Source organism: Tenrec ecaudatus, chromosome 4 (genome assembly GCF_050624435.1).
Source record: "Tenrec ecaudatus isolate mTenEca1 chromosome 4, mTenEca1.hap1, whole genome shotgun sequence".
In the NCBI taxonomy this organism is placed as follows: domain Eukaryota; kingdom Metazoa; phylum Chordata; class Mammalia; order Afrosoricida; family Tenrecidae; genus Tenrec; species Tenrec ecaudatus.
The window spans coordinates 96,821,007-96,848,102 of record NC_134533.1 but is presented as its reverse complement, the minus strand read 5'-3'; the positions used below and the strand labels follow the sequence as shown (position 1 = coordinate 96,848,102).

General features: G+C 38.1%; 1 protein-coding gene across 1 annotated transcript in view; it reads right to left on the bottom strand.

The window, feature by feature from the left end:
• The window catches only part of CNTN5 (contactin 5), a 557,068-nt gene that overhangs the window by 515,914 nt on the left and 14,058 nt on the right, over positions 1-27,096 (bottom strand). The window contains exons 4-5 of the mRNA XM_075547810.1: positions 10,489-10,612; positions 10,186-10,361 (exon numbers count right to left, since the gene is read on the bottom strand). Of these exons, the coding sequence (XP_075403925.1) occupies positions 10,186-10,361; positions 10,489-10,612 (300 nt within the window). The remainder of the gene's footprint in view (positions 1-10,185; positions 10,362-10,488; positions 10,613-27,096) is intronic.

Genomic DNA, 27,096 nt, shown 5'->3' with positions numbered 1-27,096 from the left:
ATCATCTATATTGAAGTTGACCAGTGGGCCAGACATACATAGCTATCTAGTGTGTTATGATCAGACTAATGATACATTTGCAGGAAGTCCCACATTTTTCTGTAGTGGTTTTATATAAGAAGAAAAGTGTAGAGAAGAAAAGTTACAAATAAGAACTAATTTGTTTTATAATAAAATCTCATAATATTACAACTAGTAATATTACTACTAATTGCATCTATGCTAGTGTGACTATTTCATTCAGATTAACATTCACATGATTTAATAAAGTCATCATGAAAAAAATCTCATAGATGGGTGAAATAAAACATTGGGTATATTGTGGAGTTAGCAGAGCCATTATTGAAATAATTTCATGAGACTTTAAATGCTACTACTGTGTAGTTTTAAAGTCTTAGGTCAATTTTACTTTATATGGAAAAGTTATGAAAAAACAGTAAAGTAATTTTTCTGAGTTCTATATGTAAATGAAAGGTTAAATTAAAGGACTTAAATGCAAAGTCTGCAAAAATCATATAACCTCGCAAAGAGTTAAGGAGGTTATTTTAATCAACTTCTTCAAGGAAAACTAATGGAATATTCTGGATCTAAATCATCAAAATGCCCCAAGAAGCTGCACGTTCAAATTTAGATATGAACTATCAATTTACCAGGATTGGCATATAAAGAAAGATATTTTTGAAACAAGAGACAGCACGAGAAGATTTTATTCTTGATTCATTTATGTTTGACTTGCTGGTATGAATTATTTCTAGAAATCCAAACTTTGGAGAGATTGTATTAAGCTTTTGAATTGTGAAGAATTTCTAAGAAATATTCCATATCACACTATCAATCCTCAATTGTCAACAGCAAGTAGAGTGACTAAGATGTGCATGATGTATTCATTGGTGTCCCTGCGGAGTGATCACTATAACTGGTTGAGAATATTGTCCTCACGATGAACACAAGTTCCAAGAGTCACATAGGAGGGGGTACCTCCCCCCAAAACTGGGAAAATAGTATGCATATATCCCGCAAGGTGAGCATCTAGCAGCTCGCTCTGAGTTAGTGCACCCAGTGGTATTGCCTGAGAAAGTTCTCTCTAGTCACAGTGAATGTTTTATAAAAGCAATTTCACTCGAACTTGTGTTTTTGCAATGGCCGATTTAAGAGAACATTGTGTGACTCTGAAATGTTCTTTCCTGTTCAGAAAAAGTGCTGCCGAAACTGTTGATATTGAATGCAGCTCACAAGGGCCGCACCATGGGAAAAACCCACGTGTACACATGGTTTTCTCGTTTCAAAACAGGTGAAATGTTGATTGATGACAAACCTCATTCTGGACATCTGTCAACTTCCCAAATGCACTGTAAGGTCGACAAAGTTTGTGCACTGGGCTCAAAGACTGACAACAGACCATGGAAGACGTGGGGACGTAATCTGGACCATCCTGGGGCTCAGTTAAACACATTTTAATGGAAGATTCAGAAAGATTATGGGTTGCTGCAAAATGTGTGCCTTGGGTTCTGACTGACCAGGAAAAAAGAGTCTGAGTGGAAACATGCAGTGTTTTGAAAGAACAGCTCTGAAGCGACCCAGACTTTTTTCCCAAGGTCATTACTGGTGACAAGACGTGGAGCTATTCTTAAGACCCAGAAGCAAGCATCAACTGAGCCAGTGGAAGGTGCCATCATCACCTGGCCCCACCAAAGCTCATCAAAGGAAATCAAAGATCAAGACCGTGCTCATTTGTGTTTTTGATGTGAGGGAGATAGTGCTTTTGGAATTCACTCCACCAGATTAAGATGTTAGTCCCACTTTTTATTTATAGGTTCTGAAAAATTGTGCACCAGCGTGCAATAAAACAGAGGCCTGATTGGTGGCAGACGAGGGACAGGTTTTGCCACCACGACACTGCACCTGTTCATGCAGCCATCTCAGTGCACCAGTTTTTGGTAACAAGCAGCATGCCTCTCTTGCCCCGCACCTAACTCTCCTGACCTCGATCCGTGGGACTTCTTTTTGTTTCCATGAATGAAGAGGACACGAAAGGACAGTGGTTTGACAGACATTGAAGAGGTGAAGATAAAAAGGCTGTTGTCAGCCAATCAAACAAATGAGTGTGAAAAACGTTTCTAAGATTGGAATCGCAGATTTGACAAATGTATTAAGTGCAATTGTGTTAGTCCAGGTTGACTAGAGAAACTAATCCATAGACACTCATATGGGTGTATGAGAGAGCTTTACAGCAAGAAGTAATTATGTATCAATAAGCATTCCAGGCCAGTCCCAATCAAGTCCAGAGTTTTATATTAGCCATGCATTCCTCTTGAGACACACTCAGCATATGCAGGGATGCCAAATGCAGGAAGGTAGTGTTAAATCCTGTGGATTCAATGGCAGTGGAAGCAACCCAGGGCTCTGGCTGCTATCAGCATGGCTCCCTGTGGCCTGTCAATAGGAATGCATGTCAGAGAGAGAGAGAGAGAGAGAGAGAGAGAGAGAGAGAGAGAGAGAGAGAGAGAGAGAGAGAGAGAGAGAGAGAGAGAGACAGAGCTGCCTGCCTCCAAGAAGGAAGACAGGAAGTTCTGAGTCCTCATGAGAAGGCCACACCCACAAGAAGGGCTCATCAGTCTGTACCTGATTGACAGCCTAGAATCCACCTCTTCATCCTTTTGTCAAGTTGACATGAGATTGTGTAACGAACACAGTGATGGAACGTTCTTTGAAGGTGATAGGTTGTTTTGAAAAAAAATAATTACATAGCTTTGAGAAAAATACATTTTAATTTGGGCACCCCTCATACACCCTCACCACCACCACCACCACCAAAAAAAAGACACTGTGTTGAGTTGATCCTGACTCTTAGTGACTCTATAGGGCAGAGTAACACTGCTTCATAGGGTTTCTGAGGACTGTAGTTCTTTAAAGGGGTAGATTGCCTCCTCTATCTCCCAAGAAGTTGCTGGTGGGGGGTTTGATCCACTTGCCTTGTGACTATTAGCGCCATGCTTAATACACTGCACCAACAGGGATCCAGGTTCTAAAGGAACTTTATACAAAATAATTTTATTGAGAAGCAGGAGCAGTTATTATTGGTAATGACACAGAAGTCTTTGTTAATATATTTTTAAATATTAAAATCTGTTCATAAACATTGCTTCACTGCTTTATTTATTATTATTATTATATCTTTATAGTTGGTAGTTTGAAACCACCAGCTGCCCCGTGGAAGAAAACCTGGGCTTTCTAACCCCGTAGGCAGTTACAATCTCATTCAAAAAATTAGCTGTAGACCCAAACTAATAAACACAGATAAAATGATGAAAAAAAACCTCACTGTATTTTCACTCAAATAAAGTGCAAATTCTACATTTTTGTTAATCATGTCCCCCCTCCCTAGGTATTTTCATAAGTATCTTATGATAATTATTTACATGTTGCTGTTAAGAAAATTAGAATAATATTTTTATACAATATTTGGCAGTGGAGAAGAGGGTGTTGGCAAAAACGCAGAATGGGTTATTTGTGTTAAACTATATGGTATTAAAGGAGAAAATATAGTAAAAAGATCATTACATACTAAAATTACTGGAAACTACTAAGTTCCAGGTCTAGAAAAAGACCCAATATCTTTTTAACTCAAACTTTAGTAAGAAGCATTAGCTAAATTAATAATCACTAATCTGAGTTGGATGAAAGGTAGATAACTGGGATTAAATACTGATTACTCTTTTAGTAATTTTTTGAACATGTCATTGACATTTGTAAATTCCTGAAGGGTGGTTGATGAAGCATAGGAATGTTTACAATGCAGCAAGCATTGGGGAGAAAAGGTAAAACTACATTGACTGTCACAAATGGAGTATATTTATACATTCGAATAAGGAAAGCTTGAGTCCTATTAGAGTTCAATAGAGGCATCGTCTGTAAAATGGATTACATTCCATGATATAACAGTGCATGCACTGGCTATGAGGATGGGATTCGTCAATGCAGCTGAAGCACTTAGACCACTGCCTGGCATGCAGTAAGCACTTAGCAAACATAATTTATTCATATGGACTTAGGCATTATAAATTGTTGGTTATTTTTTAATTAGCTCTGCTTTCCTTTCTGTTCCTAAACTGGTCTAGCAGTAATGTGATACTACCCGAATTAAAACCTATTTGGTATATACTGACATGTACCTCTAGCACCTAGATCTTAGGCTTTAGACTGAGATGGGCAATGCAACGTAGGGAATGAGAATATTCTAGATGTGGACTAAGGGAGAGTGGCTCAAGATGTTGTTAGTACATATCTAGAATATTTTTGAATGCTCCTGTTTAATAGGAAGAAAGTAAGGAATGTGGTATTAAGGAACTCCTAATAGCAAAATTATGACAATTGATATATAAGGAGGCTTCAAAATATTCTTGGAAAAATCCCATTGTCTTTTACTATCATTTGCCATAAACGTTCTGAAGACCATTATATGTATATATGAAAATTTTCATGAGACTTTGGGGATAACTCAACTCATAAAGCTTAATATTGTATGCTTGTGCATGTGATTGTCATATAAAAGAAAGATGAATAAGATATGTTTAAATGTTACCAAATACAATAAATGGTATTTTAATATATATAACTTTGTTTTCCATTCAGATATGTACCTACTCATAAAATAATGTATTAATAATTTCCTATGAATCTAAATACCTTTCTGATGGCTATTTAACAATGTCCAAAGACTCTTATAGTTACATCATTTCAAACAAAGATATCATAGTCTAAAGAATAAAAGCCTGTATAAAAGAAATAGATTTTAAAAGTCTTAATGATCTAGTACAAATAAAGTTCAAGTACAAAAGAGACCAGAGGCCAGGAGTGGTAAACTGGTTAAGAGGCTCTGCAGTTAAGGCTGGAAAAGGCACTTAGAAGAGCCTGGTATCTACTGCCATGAACCCAACTATTGCAAACGGAATGGAGCACAGGTCGACGCTGACGCTCCTGCAGTCATCATGAGTTGGAATAACAATAGCAATCCCTCATTGCTGGGGCTTTAATTTTTGGGGGGTCTTCATATAAGAGGCCTAGTTTATTAAACCAGGAGCCCTGATGGAACTGTGGTTAAGCACTCAGCAAGCAACGGAAAGGTGGGCACTTTGACCCTGCCAGCTGCTTTGTGGAGAAAGATGTGGTAGGCAGCTCAGAGCCTCACAGATCAGAGCTTTAGCAAACCTGTGGGGCAGTTCTAGTCTGCCGGTCACATTATTGTCAGTTATCATCTGTGGGCTGGTAGCAGAGTGTGGGGTTGTCTCTTAAATATGCACGCTAAACAGAGAGCGACCACATTGTTGTTGCTTGATAATTCTGCAACTGACTTTGGCTTGGTTAGTATGTACCTTCATATTTTGATTTTAGATGAAGATTGTACTAGCAAGGTATACAAAAAAGTATCTGATAAAATTATTCTTGATGAAATTAAGGTGGAATATCTATGTGGAGAGGACCAAGAAAGTCTGGAAGAATAGACCTGTTTTCTAATATTATTTTTAGAGAATGAAATTTGGAAAATATATGTTTTATACACTCTGTATATTGTTTTTTCCTTCAAAATATATATTTGTATTAAGAAATTTAGGTAAAGTGTGAGAAGTTATTTTAAAAAAAGAAAAAGGGTTTTATGATCATTTTGATCATTTAAATGACTGAAACCTGGTAACTTAAAGTCATTTAAGACATGTGCATTAGAGTTGGATGTTTAGGAAATGTTTAGAAATGTTGGGTCAAATGTTTTAATCATTCTTATAAAATTCAAATAGGTAAGCAGCTGAGTATTGGCCACAAGGTGGATGGTTGGAGAACCCACTAGAGGGACCTTCAAAGACAGACCCGGTGCCCTGCGGTGGGAAGGGCACACGCTCGAAACCCCAGAGAGCAGGTCTGTGCTGCATTGCAGGCTCTCCGCGAGCAGGACTCAACTGGGTGGCAGCTAGAAATTAATAACAACATGCACAGTCATTATTAAAATCTACTGACTACATCTGTTTTAAAATATTGGGACACTTGGATTATGTAAACATATAGATAAATAGTAGATGATACTAGGTTGAACGATTATTTCAGGATTAAAATATAGGAAGTGCAGCTAGAGATCCTCAATACTCACAGAAAGCCAAACAGCAAGCATTCCATCTACAATTTATGTTGTGTTCATTTTACATCGACCTGTGAAACTGACAATAAGCAAGTCTTGATGTAACTGAAAGATTGCCATCAATTTTCTAATCTCAAAGTACCTGTGTATTTTTTCAACACTTAGTTTTTGGCTCCTTCCTCCCACTGGCTGTATTATTTCCTTTCTCTAATCCTTGGCTCTATTAGCAATCAAGCTGTCACTCACATAAGGCAACTTATCAAATGGTTATCCTGCAGGGAGAGTGACTTATTGAAGGTAGCTCTTCTGGTCAAAGTCTCTGTAACTGCCACCAAATGATGTTTCCAAGCATGGCTCTGGATAAGAGAGTGACAGGTATGGAGTGACTGCCATCCTGCTGGCTGTAAACCGAGCTCTCTGAGAAGCAGGAGAGGAGAGCTCACGACTAGCCAAAGCCAAGAGTGGAGTGCATTCTCTGAGCCCCAGGTTTCTGTGCGGTAAGCCTCCTGGACCGATAAGTCAGTTGTGGTATCAGAGGAGCAGCAGCAGAACCTGGAGTCAGTTGAAGAGTCAGTCACAGACTGCTCAGGCCACAAAACAAGCAAAGCTAAGTGCTTAATGTAGGAGGCTGGCGTGTGGACTGGAGCTTCTCTGGGCACGTAATTCGGGGAGCTGGGTTCGCTGACCCACAGAGCTAGAGCTAAAAGCCTTTGGGCTGAGGCTTCAGCAAAGTGGCACGTTCTTTGGGCATTTATGAGCTGTACTGATTGAAACACTGTACCCTGAGCATTTTTCACCTGCATTTACAACCTGTTAACGTCTGTAAGGAACCTTTTCATCACGGCTGTATCTGTGAGTTCTGTGTGCCCACCACGATGGATTATTGAACTCAGTAGCTAGAAACACAGGGGGCGCCCGATTCATAACAGTAGCAAAATTATAGTTAAGTAGCAATGAAAATAATTTTATGGTTGGGGAGGTCACGACAACATGAGGAACTGTATTAAAGGGTTGTGGTAATAGGAAGGTTGAGAACTACTGATATTTAGCACTGTGAAAGACATAACACATCCTTTCTCCCTACCATCCATATTTGTATTCTGTCCAAAATATCAGTTGGGAAAAAAGAAAACCAACAACGCTAAACCTTAAATATTTAAGTTCTTATCCTACAAATGTAGACACAATAATATCTGCTGTGGGATGCTGTACGTGGAGTTTACCCCCCTTCATAGTGACCTCATGAAACACAGTAGAACTGGCCGCTAGGATTCAGTAGGCTGCACTTTTTAAGGAAAGGACATTTGGTGCCACAAAAGTTAAGGGCTCAACGGCCACTGACAGGTCAGAGATGGGCACCTAATAGCCACTTGTGGGAAAAAGATGGTGGCTGTCTGCTTCTGTGAAGATCATAGTGTAGGGAAACCTGGGGGCAGTTTGACACTACCTTTAGAGTAGCAATGAACTCAGCCACAATAGGTTTGGTTTTAATCTTTTTTTAAATCATTTTATTGGGGGCTCCTACAACTCATCACCATCCATCCATCCATCCATCCATCCTTCCATCCATCCTTCCATCCATCCCTTGTATCACGCACATTTGTACATTTGTTGCCATCATCATTCACAAAACATTTCCTTTCTACTTGAGCCCTTGGTATCAACTCCTCATTTTCCCCCTCCCTCATGAACCCTTGATAATTTATAAATTATTATGCTTTTGTCATGGTTTACCCTGTCCGATGTCTCCCTTCACCCAGTTTTCTGTTGTCCAACCCCCAGGGAGGGGCTTATATGTAGATCCTGTGATCGGTTTTAATCTTTAAGAGAGCAGATCAAATCTGTTCTCCCAGGAAGTGGCTGGTGGATTAAAACCTGTGACCTCCAGTTAGTAACTGACAGACCATTGCTTCCTAGCAGCGTCTAAACCCGAAACAAACTCGCTTCCATTCAGTTGATCCTGACTCAGAGGGACTGGTGTAGTATTTCTAAGTTTGTGGAATTTCGCAGGTGCAGTTAGCTGCAGCTCTGTCCCTGGAAGCGACTGTCGGTTTTGGACCTCCTTCCTTGCAGTGAGCCGTCCAATGCTAATTGGACAGTACCCCTGGGACACCTGCTCGTGGCATTTAAAAACCAAAAACTCACTGTCACTGAGTCAATTCTAACTCACAGTGACCCTACAGGGCAGCGTAGCACTGACTCTGGGTTTCTGAAGCTGTATATTGTTATGGGAGAAGAACACCTCTATCTTTCTTCTGCAGATAGATTTGTGGGTTCAAACTGCTGACCTTCAAACTAGCAGTCTGACATGTAAGCTACAAGTGTCATTTTGGAACATAAGAGGCCTTCTGTCTGTAAGTCACTGACCTTCTGTTTCAATCATGTAGCACATAGGATGTTGTGCACGTATGAATCATGGCTTCCAGAATATAGTATTGCACATGAAATGAGGCAAAGTAATAAGATATTGGCAATGAATTTACATATAGGTTTATCCCAAATAATATAAGCCTAAAAGAAAACAAACCATATGGTGCACTGGGCTCCACACTGGACTGCTAACTACAAGGTCACACGTGAGTCCCGGGGAGAAAGAAGGGGTTTTCTGTTCCGATAAAGCTTAACAGCCTGGTGAGTCCACGGGGGCAGTTCTACTCTGTCCATAGCACAGGGTCATGTCATTGAACTGTGCATGCTGGTTCCACGTTGCTTAGTCTCTGTGGGAGCTATGATTTAATGAGTATGACTTAGCCTTTCAGGAATTTTGCTGCAGGTACAGATTCATAGATACCTAGGATCTTCTAAAGAATTCTAACCTGATACAAGAAAAAAAACAAACCTTAGTTTAATTTTCAGTCACTTTTACTTGGGGTGAAATTGATCGCAAATTGGTGGACTTGAGTCAGATAATATAAAGTGTAAAGTCTATCACAATGGTGTCTTTATCAAAAAGTCTTGATTTCCTGTATTGATCAAAAAATACTACTAATATAAAACAGAATTGTTTAGGAGATTTGCTAACTTTGTTATATCAGTGCATTTGTTAATGTGCATACCAAAATGTATTTATTAGATTTTTTGTTATATTATATTTTCTAAAGTAAAAGGAGTTTACTTAGCTTCTTTCATGGCTTACCTGAGGTATGTAAATGTTCACTTATGATTTTCTTAACAAAATCTACTTAAAAATCTATATTTATATACTACAAGGTACTAGCTCAGTGTTCTCCAGATTGTATCCATTATAGATATTTTAATCTTTCCTTTGTTCTTCTTTAATAGAATGTCTGAATTCTGAGTTAAATAGAATGGATATGTGAGGAAGATTATACAGAGAAAAATCAATTATTATATTATTCAGGGTATAGTTTTAACATAAAAACCCTGTATGATAAATAATGTATTAAATATAGTTCTATATGCACTATTAACACAAAGATTTCTGGACTTCTTATTCATGTTTTAGAGATTACAACCCTCAAGAATTTAAATTTATCTAAAAATATGTAGATATAATGCTATAGACTTTTTTCCTACTTCACATAGTAACCTACCCTACATTTGGTGTTAGCCTCATCAGGAGATAATTTCAGGTTTTATTTTCCTTTGGTTACAAGACTAATGGCAAAATTTTAATAATATGGTATCTTATGTCCTGAGGATTTGATAGAAAATAATGACGATAGTAAACAGCTGGAGAATGGAAGCAGACATTTTTTTAAAAGCAGACAGGGAGAAACACAAAGCTCTCTCCTTTGACCATATTTCTAGAAATATTTAATATCTTAACACGGAATCTGCTTTCATGAATATAATTTTAACTTCCCAATCTAGTTTGTTAGTGTATTGAGAAGACAGCAGACGATTCAAGGAATTCCCAAATATCCCAGGAGGACGGTGATTGTTTGCATCTTCATAATCCTTACCAAAATTTCACCACTATTTTAAAATTAAGGCCTTACATTTTGGCTTAACTAAAGTTTGAAATTATGTATACGATATATGCACATATATATATAACATTTTGTATATACGGAAAAGGCATGTGCTTTACTCACAGGCGAACTGAAGGATGGCGTCCCTACTCAGAATACTTCCGAAAGTGTTGGCTGCTAAACACTGGTAATGACCAGAATCCTTGGCTTCATGTGGATCGCTGATAATGAAGGTGCCGTCTATCAAACTGTAGCGGTAATCACTTTCTAAGTCGACTTCTGTTCCATTTCGAAGCCATCTTCGGAAAAATCAGAAGGCAAATATGTAAAAATTACTGAGGCGTTATAATACTCCCTGAGTGCATCAGGATCTATCCTAGGGTTGTTTTAAAGGAGTAAAAACAATGATTAATAATGAATTTCTACCTGTAATTGGGAGCTGGATTGCTACGAACTTCACAGTTAAGCGCGACTTTCTTTTCATCAGAATCGGTTGGGAAAATGATATCATCTGGTTCTTGTACAAACACTGGCCCGTAGTCCACACTTTCTGCAAGGACGAAAAGCACACATATTGAAATTCCTCAGACTACTAAGACATGTTTCCACTATATTCAAAATTATAGTTCTGTCCTTGTAATTAATAAAAGAAACTATAGCTAATAAATTGTGTTTCTTTGGTAAATTGTACAGACCTAATTTTTTTTTAAGAACAACTCTTTTTCTCTCTGTCTCTGTCTCTGTCTCTGTCTCTCTCTCTCTCTCTCTCTCTCTCTCTCTCTCTCTATATATATATATATATATATATATATATATATATATATATATATATATATATATATATATATATTTGTTTTATTCTCTAAAATAAATCTAGAGGGACTTATAATAAACACAAATATATTTTAAGAACTTCAAAGTATTTAAACCTCTTAGAATATTAAAAATGCACAACTAAAAGTTATAAATTAATAATATAACTACTTGGGAACAACAGATATTAAAATATTGGTATTTATTTATTTCTTCATATTTTCCTTTCTTCACTCATTCAATCAAGCACTGTTTACTTGATACTAATTAGTTGATGCATAAGGAAAAAATAAGACAATGCTAATAAATATCAGAGTAAGTCATAAAGTATTGATAAAAATCATAGAAAGCTTTATTTAAATATATATGTATATCAAATGGACAGCTATTGTTTTTTAACACTTCTGAAAGGGGTGTGTTCATGCTTCTAGCCAAAAACTAAACTCACTTCTAACAAGTTGACTCCAACGTAGCAACCATACAGGGCAGGGTTAAACTCTTTTCAGAATAGAAAGCAAAATAATTCTTTGCACTTACATTTATACCATGACAAAATGGCTGTTGTGTTATCCTTGAGTGATTCAAACTGTATTCCTTTTAAGAGTCCTTTAGTCAACAGAAAAGTGTGTGAGGGGAGACAATGGACAATGTAAGACATGACAAAATAATAATAATTTATAAATCATCATGGGTTTATGGGGTGGGAGAGTGGAAAAAATGAGGAGCTGACACCAAGGGCTCAAGTAGAAAGCAAATGTTTTGAGAATGACGAGGGCAACAAATGTACAAATGTGCTTGACACACGGATGGACGTGTGGGTTGTGATAAGAGTTGCACGAGCCCCCAATACAATGATTTTAAAAAATAATACAAAAAAGTCCTTTAGTATGGGGTACATAAAGGATTTCAAGGGGGCAAGACCAGCACTGTATGGTGAATTGGGTACGATTTTCTAACAATTATCCTAGGATAATCATTGCTATCTTGTTGAAGGAGTATGTCCATTGTCACAATGTGGGAAAAAAACGACAACCAAAAAAACTTGACTTTCCAGTCCGTATTCTCAATGATGTTGTTTCAGAGTGTTGAAATTCTTACCATGACAGTCCTAGGAGAAAATACATCAAGACTATATTTTTGAGATCCCCAAATACCTCCTGAGATGAACTATCTGCCTTGCACTTAACTGGCTATGAAGATGCTTTAATGAAATCATCTTTTGCTAAAGCACCTAATGAGATTAGGACACGTAGATTACCGAGAACTAGTCTACAGCCATGCAACCGCAGCCTATTCAGACATACTTTGTTTGGAATAAACCCTTGCACGCATGAACTGAAACCCAAGTTGCAACACCTTTTTCCCTTCCTCTCGTGTAAGAAACCATTTCTATCACATGCCTGTAATTCTCCACAAGAGAGAAAGTATGGTCTTAAAGTGTCATAAAATGAAAGCTTAAGTGCTCATCAGTAAGTAAATATAGATCACATAGAAAGGCTTAAATAGATGGAGCACCTAAACTTATTGCATGCTTGTGATATTCTTGATCACAGATTTAATCTAATTTAATTACTTAAGGCTCCTTTGATAAAGGAAATTTGAAATTACAAAAAAGATGGAATTTTTTTCTTACTTTTTTGGTTGACCTAGAAAGTGGGTATGTATGGATATACATACATACACATACACACATACATGTACATAGGTTCCCAGTGGCACTGTCAGATCAGTGCTGGGCTGCTAGCTACAAGGTTGGTGGTTCAACCGCCCCCCCCTCGGGTTCTGTCAGAGAAGAGCGGAGCATCTGCTTCTGTACAGATTGACATTCACAGGATCCCTGTGCAGAGTCACTTTGAGTCCACACAGACTCAATGGCAGTGAGTTTATATGTACAATACATACCATATAGAATAGTTGTGCAAAATATGTATATATATAATATGTGCTTATATGTGCAATATGTACAAACACTCACATATTTAAATGAAGAACTCATGCATGTTCTATGTCTCTTGTCATATATGGGTTTTTTAAGTGAAAAATAACTTAGCTGGGCATTAAACATCGGGTACCCTGTTATTCCACTAATAACTGTAGACATTCTTCTACTCCCCAATCATAATGAAATATAATGTGATGAAATTCACACCCTGTCCTACTTAATTCACTTTTAAGCAATTACATTTTCTGTGTGAATGCCCAAAAGGCAGTTTCTTCCATTTGAATCTCAATTTTATCATTGGGTGTGTTGTCTTGGTGTGATTTAAACTATAAAAATTTTTCTGGGATTAGAATGCCGTTTTAATTTTCTTGTTCAAGACTTGCTTTTTTTCACGTAGGTTTCACCTTCATTTGTCCTCTTAATACATGTAGGCTGATACCGCCTTAATTTTAATGTCTCCTCAGTCATTTCTGTTACTGTTGCATGCCATTCAGCTAATTCCAATTAATAGTGACTTCATAGGGCAGAGTAGACCTTCACTACAGGGTTTATAAGTTTGTAATCCTGGTGGAGTATTCATTAGGTGCTCACCGATGACTCCAAAGGTCAGAGATTCCTCTGCTTTCTGGAAGATTTGCAGCCAAGGCAGTTTCGCCTTTACAGACGTCGACGTCCATCACGGGGCCACTGGCGGATTTGCACTGCTGCTGGCCTTCCGGGGCGGGCAGCGCTCCTACCATCATCCCTGTAGCCACTTTTATATCTGCTTCCTGTCTGTCTGTGCTCTTAAAGTCTAATCCGTACAGTCCTGTCTTTCCAAGTGAAGTGAAACTAGTAATGAAGGCTTCAACTTCTAATCTTTTTCTTCTCATGTTATTTCTTATTTAAGCTGTAACACTTCATTTTCTATGATATTTTGTACAACTTGATGTTATGTATTGCTTCTTGTCTTTTTACACAACTTAATTTCACAAATTGTTTCTGTTAAGCTATTCAGAGCAATTTTATAGTTTATTGCCTGAGATGAAAAAGAAACCACATTTTCCTACATTATTTCTATTAAGGAGCTTTTTGTGGTTTACAGGGAATTTTCTTAAGTTCAGGTTGTTTTACTATTCAAAGGCTTCCTGAAGGTGCAGAGGTTTATACATTAGACTGCTAACCAAAAGGTTGGCAGTTCAAACCCAACAGCTGTTCTATGGGAGAAAGAAGAGGCTTTCTGCTCTAGTAAAGATGAATGGTCTCAGATACTCTATATGCATCTGATCTGCGTTAGAATTGACTCGATGGATTTGGATTTTTGGTTTTTCACACAATCTCTCATTTCCCCTCAATCAAATGTTTGGCTTGTAAACAGAATAAATAGATTTCAGTGCTTCTTTTAAATACTCTGAAATCTCTTTGGAGTCACTTTCTAATTGTTCTTGGATTACTACCAATATCAGGTTGTTGTTGTTTTTCACTTGTCAACAAATAATTGGATAAGTGTTTCTTCTCAGGCTGAAATAGCTACTTGTAAGGATATTGATCCCTAGTCTGAAGGCTGGTAACAGTCATTTGTTGGATAGCTCTCCTCTCATTCTGGTCATGTATAAAAGAGTTTTTTTCTATTAATAAAGGGAAAATTTTATGTATGCTCTTCATTCTTCTTTTTGTTTTGCATACTTTAATTATATTTCAAAAAATAGCACTCTACACAAGAGGCCATTCATTTAACAACCAATGGGAAAGTGCCATGCGTGAGAAATAAATGTGAACTCTACTAAAGGAATTGGTTACAGCATCCAGAATTTCTTATACTAATGTTACATTCAAAAGTAAAGTCATTTTGAAACATAAGAAGTTATAGTTTCACTGGGACGCAATTCTCACTGATGATCGTTTCATAATTAGATTTTGACTAGAATTCTTTATTCTTCCTTACCAGGCAGCCCTCGTGATAAATACATAACTGAATTGCATATCAAGGCCTAGAGATGATGACAAAAGGTATTCAACCACTTAACTATACATCAGGCATAGCCAGTTTTAGTTGTCTAGTGTTTATATCTGATTTTCCCCACTACATTCTTGAGCTCTAATTCCTTTCTACATGCCAACGTACTGAAAATGAGACAACATACAGTCAGACCCTGGATTAGGAACGTGTTTTTAACCTCTGTCTTATGCTAGCTCAAATTGACAGGTGGTTCAAAACAGGGACAGACCATTTTAATTCAGTTCCAGTTAAACAAATGTTTGTCTTAGTATACAAAGGCGGTTCCAAAACTTTGTGAAAGAAAATTCCATTTTCTTTTAATTCTATTGTTCACAAACTTTTTGAAGCCTCAGTATAGTATTTACTTTAAATTCTATGCATTTCAAACACTTAAGAAATACTTTCAAATACACTAAAACAAACATGTTAAACATAATAAAATATAGTATTAATGAAATTTCATAACTGCGTATATTATGCATTGGAGAGAACAAACTTCTATGTGTGTCTAAATATTTAGGTAAACCCTCAAACCAAGCCAAACTCACTGCCATCGAGTCAGTTCTGAATCACAGTAATCTGATATGACAGAGAACTGCCTCTGGATTTCCGAGTCTGTAAATACTTAAGGGAGCAGAAAGTCTATCTTTCTTCTGAGAAGGGACTCACGGTTTTTAACTGCTGACCTTGTGGTTAGCAGCCCATTATGTCACTAAGAAGACAACAGCAACATTAAAGGAATAATTTTTAAAAACAGTTTAGAAAGAAAAATATATATTATGAAAGGTTACCACTCTTGTTGAATCAATGCTTTGCATCCTGACAGGTCCATTCAGGAGGTAACCTGACAGCATTAATAACTGGGTGATGCAGAAGATAATGACAGAATGGCGATGAATATTGTTGAAAACAACACACCGGGTGTTGATCAAGATGGATCTGGTGCTGAAGAGTGAGATTCATGGTGCGGCTGGAGGGGTTGAGGGGCTTTACTACTGGCGTCACCTTGAATCGGCATCCAGGGGAGGCTTTGCCTCATCATACATGACCTTGGCCTCCTATACATGGCCGCGGGCAGCCAAGCTCTCAGGAACTGTACGGTGAACTTTGGAGAACCTCTCTGTATCCGGCTCACATTCCTCTAAATGTGCCCTCCCTGCTTCCATGAGACCAAGAGCTAAAACTAACTCTTTAGTCAAAAACTCTTTCCATTCTGGAGGTTGCATGTTCCAGTCTGCTTGAAACGCTGCCCCAGACTGCCCTTGGTCTTCACCGGTTAGTTCTTCAACATGGGCGGCCAGTCACTCTGTCATGTTGACTGACGTCGAAATGCAGTGGATTAGCAATAGTAACCGCATCTGTCCTGTTCTTATAATGCTGTCAACTGTAAATATCTAAAGAAACGTGCGTAAATTGGGTGCATAATGTGTTCCAAATGCGTTTCATATTTGATTACTTCATTTCACTTCTAGAATCAGAACTATTTTTGATGGCATTATACATATGATAATTCCTCCAGCACTTCACTAAACTCATCACATGGTCCTGGATAGCCCTGACTGCTTAGGAGCTGGTCTAGACAAGCTTATGACTGACTCATTGATCCACTCGCTGAAGTAGCAATGTGGTATCTGTGAGGAGGAATATGACCTTGACAATGATGTGATGGTCATCTAAAGTGCTTTGTTGGCTGGTTGCATTGGAAAACACAAGGACAAGGAATGTTCTTAGTCAAGTAATAAAGTTCAAAAGCAGAAAGAGAATAGTTTAAAACCCAATCTTCAAAGATATAGATTCTAGTCTAAGCCTTTGCATTGCCTTCAAAACAATGGAAGGCATGCCTTCGTGATAGAGGAAGTGCTTTTAAGCCTGTACAATTCTATTCAAACAAAGGCTGAGAATTGAACCCCCTGATGTGCTACCCCAAAGCAAGAGTGTTAGCATAACGTCCATGACTTTTGTCTAGGTGCATTTGTTTCCTCTTTTGAAATGTTAGTCTTTTCGGGAATTTTCCTCTAAAACAAGACCACCTTTTTTACAGTAAATATTTGGCCTAGGAAAGAATTTTCCATCTCAATTTTTTTCAATATATCTACAAAAGACTTGCTCTCACTGTGTAACTTTAAACTTCATTATTATCTAAATTTTGCTTCACTTTAAATTGAATGACACAAACATTATTTGCAACACATTCTCATCACAACCAGCTTCACTTGTTCATGCAGGTTTTGAAGATTACAAAAGTTTTTAGTCTTTTCTTGCACTAAAGGCGAATAGACATTATGCTGATTTTGATTGTCTAATAAAATTTTCTATAGACTTTCTACATCAAATATTAAGCCACTGAATGGTTGCTGTTGTAATACGTAGATGTTATTGAGTTGGCTCAGACTCATAATGACCCGGCAAAACACAAAACAATGCGCCGGTGCTGCTCCCCCCTCACAAGTGGTACTAGAGTTGAGCTCATCATTGCTGCCATCGCATAGATGATCTCTTGTTTGCTTGTTCTTTTCACTGGCTTTATATTTACCAAGTATGACATCCTCTGTGGGATCCAGCACCACAAACCAAATGGGTCCATAGGATCAGCTTTGTGATTACAGAAAATAAGATATACCGAACAGCAAGGCACCTGGGTTCCCCATTCCAATGTTGGGTCAAGAGAACGAATATATTTTTCAATGGGTATGTATAATCATGGGACTCACAAATCTTTCAACAGGCATACACATGGCAGGGTGAACATATAATAGCGTGGATGGGTAATGGAATATATGGGTAATGGAATGAGTCAATGACCTAACGTTGTATGTCCTTAAGCTTTCCACAGAGGAACAATCTATGATCAATATCACAGGGAGATGTCAGAAGGGAGTGAGCTATTATTTCGGGTGGGACTGGCTAAAAAATTTGATTGCTTTTAACTACAGATAACCTGCAGGCACACAGGGAGCAACCAAGTGTATCTTTCATGACAGCTCCTTTAACGAGGGCTTCAGTAGGGACTATTTTCCATCACGAAAATGTCCATTAAAGGTCATTTGTATCTCAGAACCATGAGAGCCTTCCCCACTAGAGCTGGCCTTGCAGTCTCCAGGATGGTGAACATCGGGAGTGTGGGCGCTTACTCTCCTCCAGTCCCTCAGCTGTTCACGGTCCTTCTCCAGGGGCTGGTGCCTCCGGGTTGCATGTCAAGTGCATGAGACAAACTCTTATCATGCCCTCTTCTAAGGATGATGCTGCTTTACTTCTTCCAAGGTCTATTTGTTCCTCCATGTTGCAGGACATGGTGTATTAAATATTCTTCACCAAAAGCATGCATCAATTCTTCTTGATTTTTCTAAACTCATTATTCAACTTTCAAATGCATATGAGTTGATTCAATGTACTAAGGATTTTTCAGACACAGCTTCGTCTCCAAAATGACATCTTTGCTTTTTAACATTTTAAAAGGTGTCTTTTGTAGCAGACATGTCCTATGCAATATATTGATTTCTTCCTTTTCCTGACAGTTTCAATTGGTCTATAATTCATACATCATGCGATTCAATAGTTCAATCATATTAAGAAGTGGTATACAATGATCACCACATTTAATGTTAAAACATTTTCTTCTTTCTTGTACTCATTGTTATTAGCTCCTCACCACCCCCCCCCCCATGCCACCTACCATACTCTCCAGAAAAAACTACTTGCATGAGTGTTGGTTGATTCAAGTAATTTTAATGCTTGAAATTTAGAATGTTTTCTTTCTTTATCAAGATGTTCCTTATTGGTTTAGTTGTTAGCATTTGTTTTCTTTATGTGGAGGTATAATCCTTACAAAGGTTATAGCCGGACTTGCACCAATAAGTGGTCAAATACCAAACATTCAGCAAGGAAGGGTTGTTCCATCCGTTTATTGCAGGGAGTTCATGAGTTCCCCTTCCCGGAGTCAGGTTCTACTCCATTTAGTCGAGTGTCTAGTACTAGTTGACCAGTATACAATTTGAATAAGAATGATGATAACATTCAGCCCTGACAAAAATATATCCACTTTTTTTTAAAATATATCCACTTTTAAATCACACTTCCATTTGTCTACGTATAGGCCCCGTACCAGCATCATTAAGTGTTCTGGAATTCTCATTCTCCATCCTGTTCTCCTGTAATTGTTACGATTTGCACAGTTGAATGCAACTCACAGACATCAAGTGGATTCAGGCTCATTGTGATCTAATATAGGCGGTCTAAGGCTATGGATCTTTTTGAGAAGGGATTACCTTGACATTATTCCACAGAGCTTTTGGTGGGTTTGAATTGTTGGCCTGTGGTTAGCATTCCAATGTTTACCCAACAGTCCACCAAACACTGAAAAATCTAACGCATTACCATTGAGACAAGAAGTTTCATAGAGACCCTATAGGACAGAGTAGAAATGCTTCTATGGGTTTCCAAAGCTGTAAATCTTTATGGGAGAAGAAACCTCATTTTTCTCCTATAGAGTGACTGCTAGAATTGAACCTCGACCTTGTGGTTAGCAGCCCAACATGTAGCCCACAAGGTTCCCTTTAAATGTAAATTGTCAGTAAATTAGATGTTCTTAACCTGGGACTTAGCTATATTTTCCTAAGTTCTATTATGTTCACACTGCTGGAAGGGTCATTCCTTTCTTCCGTCAGATTCCCATCCCTCCATTACTGCTTAGTTCTAAATGATGGCCCAGGCTTGCTTATTCATAGAAGTGACCTAAGCATATCAGCAATATAATATGGAGAAAATACAAACCTTTCCTGTCTAATCCAATTATAAGATATGCCCTTTAAATGATAATTAATATGTTTTATGTGATAATTTCCAGAGACTGAACTGCTTAATTAGAAATTGAATTTTATGATGACTTTCACAGGTACAATGTGCAAAAACTTTTCACAGCAGGTGAGCTTCTAAGACTAATTCCTAGTGAAAATCTGTAAACCTTTCTTTAATTATAGGTTACCTATGGAGACTGAAATTAAATTTCCTAGTAAAAGTTAAAGTGTAAAGTGTCATTATAAAAATTTCAGGGGTTCTTAAAAATTGAAGAGCATTTTTTATTAATAAGCAATGTGATGAATGTTTCATGAGTAGTGGCATTAATGGCATACAAACAATATAAATGAAATGAGAAACTGATAGATTTAAAAAAAATAATTTTTGGTGACTGTAATAGGGAAGTCAGATGATTCAGAAATGCTATGTCTTAATATAGTGGCCATAGCATGTTACCAGCACATTTTGCTGTTATTTTCTCTTTAGTGGGATTCGTCGGATGGTGACTTTTTGAACAACAGAAATGGTACCAGTATGCACCATTTCCATCTTATTATCGGTTTCTTTCATACCCTTTGACCCTATTCATTAACAAAAGAAGTCTTCTATAAATTAGTTTTTCCTAATGATGGGTTCAAAGGAAGTGTGATGGCAAGGGAGTATGTCAACCTGACACTCCTGGGTAAGGGCGGGGACAGATTCCAACCTAGTAATGAGGTCACGACTTGGTGACACCTCCTTCTGTTTTATATTGTATGACACTGGATGACTGAAAAGACCATAGCTTAAAGCCAGGTACACCTTAATAATTAAAATAATACCTTTCTTTTCTCAAATCCTTAGAAGGTCTTTGGCAGCTGATTTTGACTACTGTTTCCAAGGCCATTGATTGCTGATTCCAATGGAATGAATCCTTAACAACTTCTCTTTGTAACTGTGAGGTTACTCATTGGTCTACTCTTAAAGATATTTATAAAGGCTGATCTTTGACCCTCATGGGTGAGTGCTTCAAGTCCTCTTAACTTTAGGGAACATGTATGTCATCTGCATATCCTAGTAAGTTAGGATCCTTCCAATTCCGATGCCACATCTTCTAGAACAAACTAACTCAGGGCCTTCACATCCTTGCTGACTCATATAGGACAGGGTAGAACTGCCCCCCTGTGAGTTTCAAAGGCTGTAACTCTTCATGAGATAAGAAAGCCTTTTCTTAATAAACAGTGCAAAATTTGGCATGTGGGTGGATGGGGGCACATCTGACCTTTGGCTTCACATGGGAACAGGAGAACACATATCCACCTCAGCCTAAGGTTGTTTGGCAGAAGGCAGAGGTCAAACCTAACTCCATCTTCCATCTTTCATGCTGACTCTGATACCACATATCTGATTCTGATACCACATTGTGCTGCTGGTGAAGAATATTGAAAATAACAAGGACAGTTAAAAACACAACCCAATTGGTCTGGGAAGAAGTATGGACAGAGTGCTCCTTAGAACAGCGGTTCTCAACCTATGGGTCGTGACCCCTTTGGGGGGTATTATGGATGGAAGAGCCGTATGAAGAAATTTCACTTAACCACTTATGGTCTCAGATTATTTGTTCAGAATATAGAATAATTAAATATGTTAAGAGGGTATAACCCTGTCACATGCCTTTTCCAAATTGTCCAAACATTACCCTCTAGTTGTGTTTGAACACCTGCCATGAACAGATCCTTCCAAAACACAGTGAAATATTCTGAATTCCAATTGTTCATTATGTTACCCATGATCTATAATAATCCACATAGTTCAGTGCCTTCATATATTAGTTAAAGCACTGGTAAATACATTCCTGTATTCTCTGATGTCAGTGAAGACCTATTTAACATCAACAATGATATCCCTCAATCCACATCTTCACTTAATTCTGCCTTGACTTCTGGTAGTTTCCAACTTATGTATGGCTACAGTCATTTTTTTTTTTATTGTTTGGGTCAGGTCTGAACTAGGCAGACTCCGTTTGGACTAAACTGAAGCAGGGTCGGTCCCAGCATGAGCTTCCCTGCACATCGCAAAGGTCAGCAGCAGCTGGCGCCAGATAAGATAACCAGTGAAACCAGATGTTACTGGCTCAAAGAAAGCAGCAAGGAGTTGACAAGCAATTCTCCTGGTTTCCACACCCCATATGCTAATCACGCTATATTCCTCACTCCTTTAAACAGCCCTCGCCCCCAGCTGCTGAGCATGACTTCCCTGACCTGTTGGCCTAGGTCAAGGAACCTCGTCCAAGAGCTCCCCCTAATAAAGCTGTTTCTGTTTCTGCTCTCCCTTGTCCTGTCCTGTCCATCTTCCTCCCTGTTCCTCAGTTTCATCTTTACATTTATTATCTTCAGCAATTTGTGAGCATGTGATACTAATGAAATTATTTCATAATTCCTACATTTTGTTATAATATCTTTTATTAGAATTGGAACAAATATCTTCCAATCAATTGGCCATTTAACTCTTTTCCAAATTTCTTCTCAAAGACGAATAAATACTCCCAAAGTTGCATCCATCTGTTGAAGTTTATTAATTTGTTTTCCATTAATTCCTGTAGACTTTGTTTTTTTACAGTGCCCTCAGAGAACCTGGAACTTAGTTGATAGTGTGTTTTTGTCCTGAACCTTGGTCATATACTGCTTCCTGAAGTGGTTGAACCTATACCAATCCACACACTTCCATATACATAAGGTGTCAGGATTTTAGACAACTTTGTCAGCAGAAGAACATGGCTTCTTCCTCATTTCCACTCATTTTCCATAAGACTCAGTTAAAATATAATGGGCATATATTTTATCATTTTTGCCCAAATTTTTCTTAGAAGTGGGCTTCAAAAACCAAGAAATAGCCTTCTAAATAGATACTCCTTATTAAGCAGTATTTGTTAAGCTTTTATTAAGAATTGCATTGTTCTGAGTGCTGAACAAGAATAAAATAGTAATGTGAGTAGATCTTTGATAAAATAATCTATAGTTAAATTGAAAGGAGAAGCATAAACAATAGCACTAAAACAAAAAACAAGGACAAGAAAAATGAATAATTTAAAGAGTAAAGCAATAAAGTTTCAATGAGGTCACTAAATTATAAAGTTCTTAGTAGAATACAGTCTGTATTTTTAAATTGATAGAAAATAGAGTTATTGGATTTATATATATGTGTATTATCCAAATCAGAAAGTGTTTTCTTCTCCCATCCATAAAGAAACATTATTTCCATAAAATCATTTACTTATATGTTTTGGTCTCCCCAAAACAATTTATTAGACAAGCATATTTTGAAGAAACAACAAAAATTACGCAACATAGAGGTTGCTCTGAGTCAGAGCAACATTATTCATTTTCTATCTGTAATTACCTAATTGCCCAATGTCTTAATTATCTAGTGCTTCTGTGACATAACTACTGTGACTTGGTGGGTTTCATAAGCACATTTATTTTCTCACTGTTTACTGGGTGAGAAGTTTGAATTCAGGACCCTGGCTACAGAGAAAGGGTCTCTCTGTTGACTGTTGAGGAAAGTTCTTGTCTATTTCAGCTTCACCTTTGGGGTCCTTTGGTGGTCTCCTGAGGTATGGTATGTATCATCCCTGGTCTCTGATTGCTATGTTTGGTTATTTGTTCACTCTGATCTTTTTACATGTGAAAAGAGATTGACTTAAACACACCCTATCCTGCCCTAGTGGCAAGGTGGTTATTGTTGAGCTGCCAATAGCGAGGTGAGCAGTTCAAAACCACCAGTTGCTTCTTGGGAGAAAGATGAGGCTTTCAACTCAAATTGTTAGTCTTCGTAACCCACAGGGACAGTTCTACTCTGTCCTCCAGGGTTGCTATGTGTCAGAATGGACTTAATGGCAGTGAGTATATCGTTAGTAAGTATAGCATAACATAGAAAACTCAAGCTCAACTGGGATTATAACTGTAAGTATAGGGTTTAGGATTTACAACATTTATTATTAGTTTTGTTTTGATTGGGCGGGGGGACTTTAATCCATAATATCCAGTAAGATCTGTAACCAAACCATGTCAATCATGAATATAAGCAATGATCTTGCAGATTATAGGAAACACATTTGGCAGTGTAGGCATTTTCTCAGTGTCAGAGGCCAAGGTAAAAATCTCTAAAAGTCTAGAAAGTCTTAAAAGGTTAAGCAAATTGCATATTGTGTTTACTTTGGGGGAATGAAAGAGATCCCTATGTATATGCGCAACCATCGTAGGAAATAATGTCCTTCAAGAGATTTGAATGATCTTCTTGCACATGAGGGAATCTGTGTGGTATCTGAGCCACAAGCAAAGGCTTCCCTCACAGAAATCTAGCTTTGTCGAATCACAGCTGGGCTGTCTGCACTGCTCGGAAGTCCATTGCCCTCCAGCCATTTCCACCTCAAGGCAAATGACCAGGACATGCTTGAAATATTTCAGAGAATTTCTAAGGGAGCTATCTTTACTGGAGCTGACTGCACATCTTTCCCCCACCCAGTCTGGCGTTTTCAAAATGCGTTTCCATCAAAGCGTATGTAGCAAGTTAGGTTCCCATTTGATAATATCCACACAAATTGTTGGGTGACATGAGTTGTGTGTTTTAAGATGTGTCAACAGTCAGCTTTCGTTCAATTTGCTTCTTTCCACAGCTCATCAGACCTTCTGCCATTAATGGTCAATTCGTGACATGTGTTCTTAAGAGGTTTTAGAAAATTAGGTGGGCTATACTCTCATGGACTTAGTTTTAGTTTCTCTTAGTTTCAATTTGAACTAACATATGAGCAATTCATGGTCTATAGTTGGCCTTTTTTTTTTTAATGCTGATGTTGAGCTTCTCCACCATCTCCTTCCAAAGATAGGGTCAATTGTATTTCTTTATTTTCCATCTGGAGAAGTTCACCTTTTGCATGATTGAGAATTATCTTTGACCTATTCCTACTTTGTAGTCTGCAGACTCTGCGGAAACCTGTGCACGTTGGGTGACCTTGCGGGTATTTGAAATACCAGTGGCATAGCTTTCCGCATCAAAGGAATAGACAAGTCACCACATTATGCCAAACTGACAGACCAGTGGAGGGCTCTCAGGGTACAGGATACTTTTTTTTTCCCTCTCTGCCCTTTTGGTTACCATCTTTCAACTTTTGCACTGGTGTGTAGACATCTGCCGTTGTCTCAGATGGCTGCTTCAAAGGTTTTTAAGACCCATCATGGATCTCACTGCATTACGCACAGAGCACAGGTTTAGTGGACTCTATAATGTCTTATACCTGAGTTGGCCCATATGATTAGGGTCCTAAGCCTTCAGTCTTCTGTGGTGTTTGTTTGTCTCTACGGAGTAGACCTATCAGTATCGGTAATGAAAATATGTGACGGAGGTAACCCATGCGATTTTACATGTACTTCTCTGAGCCCTAGAGGTTCCTGTTTGCAGGCTACACAATGAACTGCTACACACAAGGTTAGCAGTTCAAACCCACCAGTTTCTCCAAAGAAAAAGATCTCTGAAAGATTGAGAGCCATAGAAATCTGAGGGGGCAGCTCTTCTTTGTCCAATCGTGTTTTTGTAAGTCAGCATTGACTCAACAGCAGTAGATTGTATCAATACTTCTGGTTTTCCCTGTGTACATATTTGTACCGACTCATATACCAGTTTGCTATATCCAATCATGTACACTCAAATGCCTTTTTCTTTGATTCTGCTTTATTTATTATATTCCTCTCTGGTGCCGTATTTCCCAAGAGCCAAAAGAGCACATTTCTACGATCTAAAGTGTTCTTTCTCACCTCCTTCTCTCCTGCAGCCTTACTGAGAATTGGCTTTATTTATGTGACCTTGTGTTTTGAGAGAGAGGCCATTCAATATTTATCCGTATTCAAAGGGGCTTTAAAAATTCATCGAGATAATAAACAACATCTATCAGTTTCATTTTTCCATAACTTTTAGAAGCCCCCTTGCAGGCTTGCCTAATCTCCCTTAGCATTAGACCCTCCGTATCCATCCAGATTAAAATAAGGTGCAGGACTTCTCCGTGTTTTTGTTGCTGCATCGCATGCCGTGACATATGTGTACCTCACTTTGCTTCTGCGTTCAGGCATTGATGAACACTTGGTTGTTTTTGTTTTAAGTACTTTTATTGGGGGCTCTTACATCTCTTATCACAATCCACACATTCCTCCAGTGTGTCAAGCACATTTGCACATATGCCACCATCATCATTTTCAAAGCATTCTCTTCCCCCTTGAGCTCCTGATATCTGCTCCCCATTTCTTCCCCTTCCCTCCTCTGTTTACATTTATTTGTAAATCAAGCTTACATGTATGTGTGAACACAGCAGCCATGAACAGAAGTGTGACTACGTCATGGGACGTTTACTGATTCAATTTGCCTCGCGACTTTAAGCCTTTTGGCGATGGACAGGTGGCACCAGATGCAAATACATTATGTAAAGCACAAAGTCAAAAAGAGCACTGGTACCCGGGATTGGGTCGAACTGGTGTGTGCTTGGGCAACGATGTGTCCTGCGAAGGGGGATTGCTAGATCGTAGTGTTGTTCTCATTCTAGTTTTTGTTTTACTTTTATGTGAAAATGCCCTGCCATTTATTATGGTGGTCGTAGCGTTTTACGGCCCCACCAGGAGTGGATAAAGGCTCTAATCAGTCCACCTCCTTGCCAACACTTTTTTTTTTTTTTGGTTAGTTCCATTTTAATTAGGATAAGGTCCAATTTCATTGTATCTCTAATTTCCAATGATCTTGAACAACTTGCCATATGTTTTCGGTTGCTGTCTTTTGCCTGTGTTGTGTTATGGTTTTGTTGGATTTTTGCTAGTGTTTTGTAGATTTCAGAGAGTTTAATCCTTTATCTGATAAGTTAAGAGCTATTCTTTGTATTCAAACAACTACATGAATTACTAACAAATGAGTTTTTTTAACAAATGAGTTTTAAAAAGTAAATTTCTCATCATCTATGGTACATATACACTGATACCGTTTGAAGTGCTAAGAGTCAGACTTCAAAATGATAAAATCAGGTGAAAGCATAATAGTTTATGTAGAATTGTCTGACTCCAAAATTACTGACTCCGAAATAGTGTACTGGAATTTAGAGCAGCATCCCTTCCCTCCTTACTGCCCCATTTAGCTTCCTCAGTTTTGTGATTCTGGTCAAAGAGTTTTCTTTATTCACACTCTTCACTCCCTGATTCAACCAGGTGTCAATGACTACATGTTGTTTCTTCCTTGACTATTTTTAATCATCCAGTATAGTCTGACCCTGGAGAAGATCAAGGTGTGGTGTTTTAATTCTACTTGCCTAATACGAACCTGTTGGAAGCAAATACAAAGTTTTATTATCGCACAAAGCAGTAATTCTGCATGCTGCCCGTAGCTGTATTCCGGAAAGGGGTCATGTCTTCAGTAGATTATCAGCTCTAACTATTGCCAAATATTCAAAAAGGAAATACATTAGAATAGCACATTACACTGCCTCAGATCACAAAAA